The 2,131-nt window shown below is 40.1% G+C and overlaps 1 protein-coding gene across 1 annotated transcript in view; it reads left to right on the forward strand.

Moving 5' to 3' along the window:
- The window catches only part of LOC125045336, a 2,165-nt gene extending 444 nt beyond the window's left edge, over nt 1-1,721 (forward strand). Inside the window, exons 3-4 of the mRNA XM_047642541.1 lie at nt 360-503; nt 979-1,721. Of these exons, the coding sequence (XP_047498497.1) occupies nt 360-503; nt 979-1,448 (614 nt within the window). The 3' untranslated portion in view covers nt 1,449-1,721. The remainder of the gene's footprint in view (nt 1-359; nt 504-978) is intronic.
- Nucleotides 1,722-2,131: the final 410 nt, after the last annotated feature.

The raw sequence follows: 2,131 nt of genomic DNA on the forward strand, positions 1-2,131 counted from the left end.
TTTAGGTTAGAGTTTAGTTCTCTGTACTTAGTTCTCAGATATTAGCTCTTGATTCTTAATTCTTAGCTCTTAGTCGTTATTTCCTAGATATTTGTTGTTTGTCCTTCGTTTTTCGTCCTTTGTTCTTAGCTCTTAGTTCAGAGTGTAGTTCTTAGTTTTCAGTTCTTAGCTCTTAGTTATTAGTTCTTGATTCTTAATTCCTAGCTCTTAGTTGTCATTTCTTAGCGCTTATTTCTTAGTCCTTCTTTCTTCATCATTAGCTCTCAATTCTTAATCCCTAATTCTGAACCTCCTTTCTCCCAAATTCATCCGATTTTTCGTCGCCACTACAATATCTTCCTTTGACATTTCCTCCGCAGGCAGGACGAAAATCTTCAACAAGGTGGAAGTTCTCCATGCGTGCGGAGTGGCAGCCGAGTCGTTCACTGCGAGGGACGACCTACGAGCGTATGCCTATGAGGGTGATGGGTCATCCGCAGGGTCGTTATCGTCCGCATTTTCTGGTAAGAACTTAGTATAATAAGGACTAATGGTTGTAGTTCTCTTCCAACACAGAAACAACGTCGTGAATATTTGTTACAACCATTGGAAAAGGAAATTGGAAGTTTTTTCTCTATTTGTTTCATATGTTCTTGGATACTTGCGTCGATCCCGTTTGAAGGTGTCGTTAAGTAAAAACGCTCATGATGATAGTAATAATAGTGATAGTGATAGTGATAATGATAATAATAATAATGATAATAATAATATTGTTGATAATAGTAATTACAATGATGACGATAAAAAACAATAATAACGATAACAATGATGATATCAATATTAACAATCACCAATACTCGTTTCCTATGAAAGGTATTTAAATTTCCATATCTGTATTTCGTTGTGTTCCCCGCTCCATTTTTTTAACTCCACTTATCCGATATAAGAACACTCTCCCCTCCTCTGTCTCTCGCACTCTTCTTTTCCTTTCCTCGCCAGGGCTGCGTGGGGAGCAGGTCGATGAGGCGGCCACGAAACAGCTGGTGCCATACTTTCTCGACGTCGTGGATCTCATCAAAAACCTCCCGGAGGCGACGAGGTCTCCAACACTGCAGACGAGATGTAGGGCGAAGGTGCAAAATGTCTGCGATAATACGGAGCCGCAGAAACAGACGGACGAGGACACAATGGGGACGCAGTCGATGGCCCTCCAGCCGCTCGCTTCTCAGACAGATGTCACACCCGCCGATGGGAAGACTTCTGCAACTTGCATCTCCGTCTCTCCCGGCTTTTCGGCTTCAGAAGTGTCTCCCAAGCCTCCGGAGACCGATTTGACTGGTGCGGTAAATCGGAAAACAACATATAGTGTCAATGAAGATTCTAATCACAGAACTCAGCCTGGATCGAAGGCGAAGAGGGCTCAGAGACGTGATGATGGTGGCTGGCACGAAGCGACCAAAGTCTTGTGATTTTTATCTTTTGTGAAAGAAGCTTTTTTTTGAGGGTTCATTGTTTCATTCGTGAATATTATGATGCTAAATAGCCATTCATGATAGAGAATGATATGAAATGATATGAAAATGGTAGTACTGACTATTCAAGAAGACAGTGTGACAGACCGGTTTTGGTAATAATGGCTAAGGATGTGGCGAGTGCTTAACAGATTTCATTTCCAAAGGTATGAGTTATAGATTCAATTCACACGTAAGAATTCAGAGATCACGGAAACGTTATAGAAAATTAATGAAAAAAATAGAACTGTGTCTTACACACACCAACACACACACACACACACACACACACACACACACACACACACACACACACACACACACACACACACACACACACACACACACACACACACACACACAAACACACACACACACACACACACACGCACACACTTACTCACACACACACACACACATATATGTGAGTGTGTGTTGCCTGATTTGTTGTTGTGTTGCATTACTATTGTTAATATCATTTCTATTATGACCCTTTCAATGATTATTACGTAATGAGAATAATTAATATATTATATTCAACATTATATCTATAACTATATCTCCTTGAGTTTCCCTTTATGGTTATGATTGTCGTAGCATATTTAAGGACGACTTTGTTTTCTTTGTTATTATTATTTATA

The sequence above is a fragment of the Penaeus chinensis genome, chromosome 37, assembly GCF_019202785.1.
Source record: "Penaeus chinensis breed Huanghai No. 1 chromosome 37, ASM1920278v2, whole genome shotgun sequence".
Lineage (NCBI taxonomy): Eukaryota > Metazoa > Arthropoda > Malacostraca > Decapoda > Penaeidae > Penaeus > Penaeus chinensis.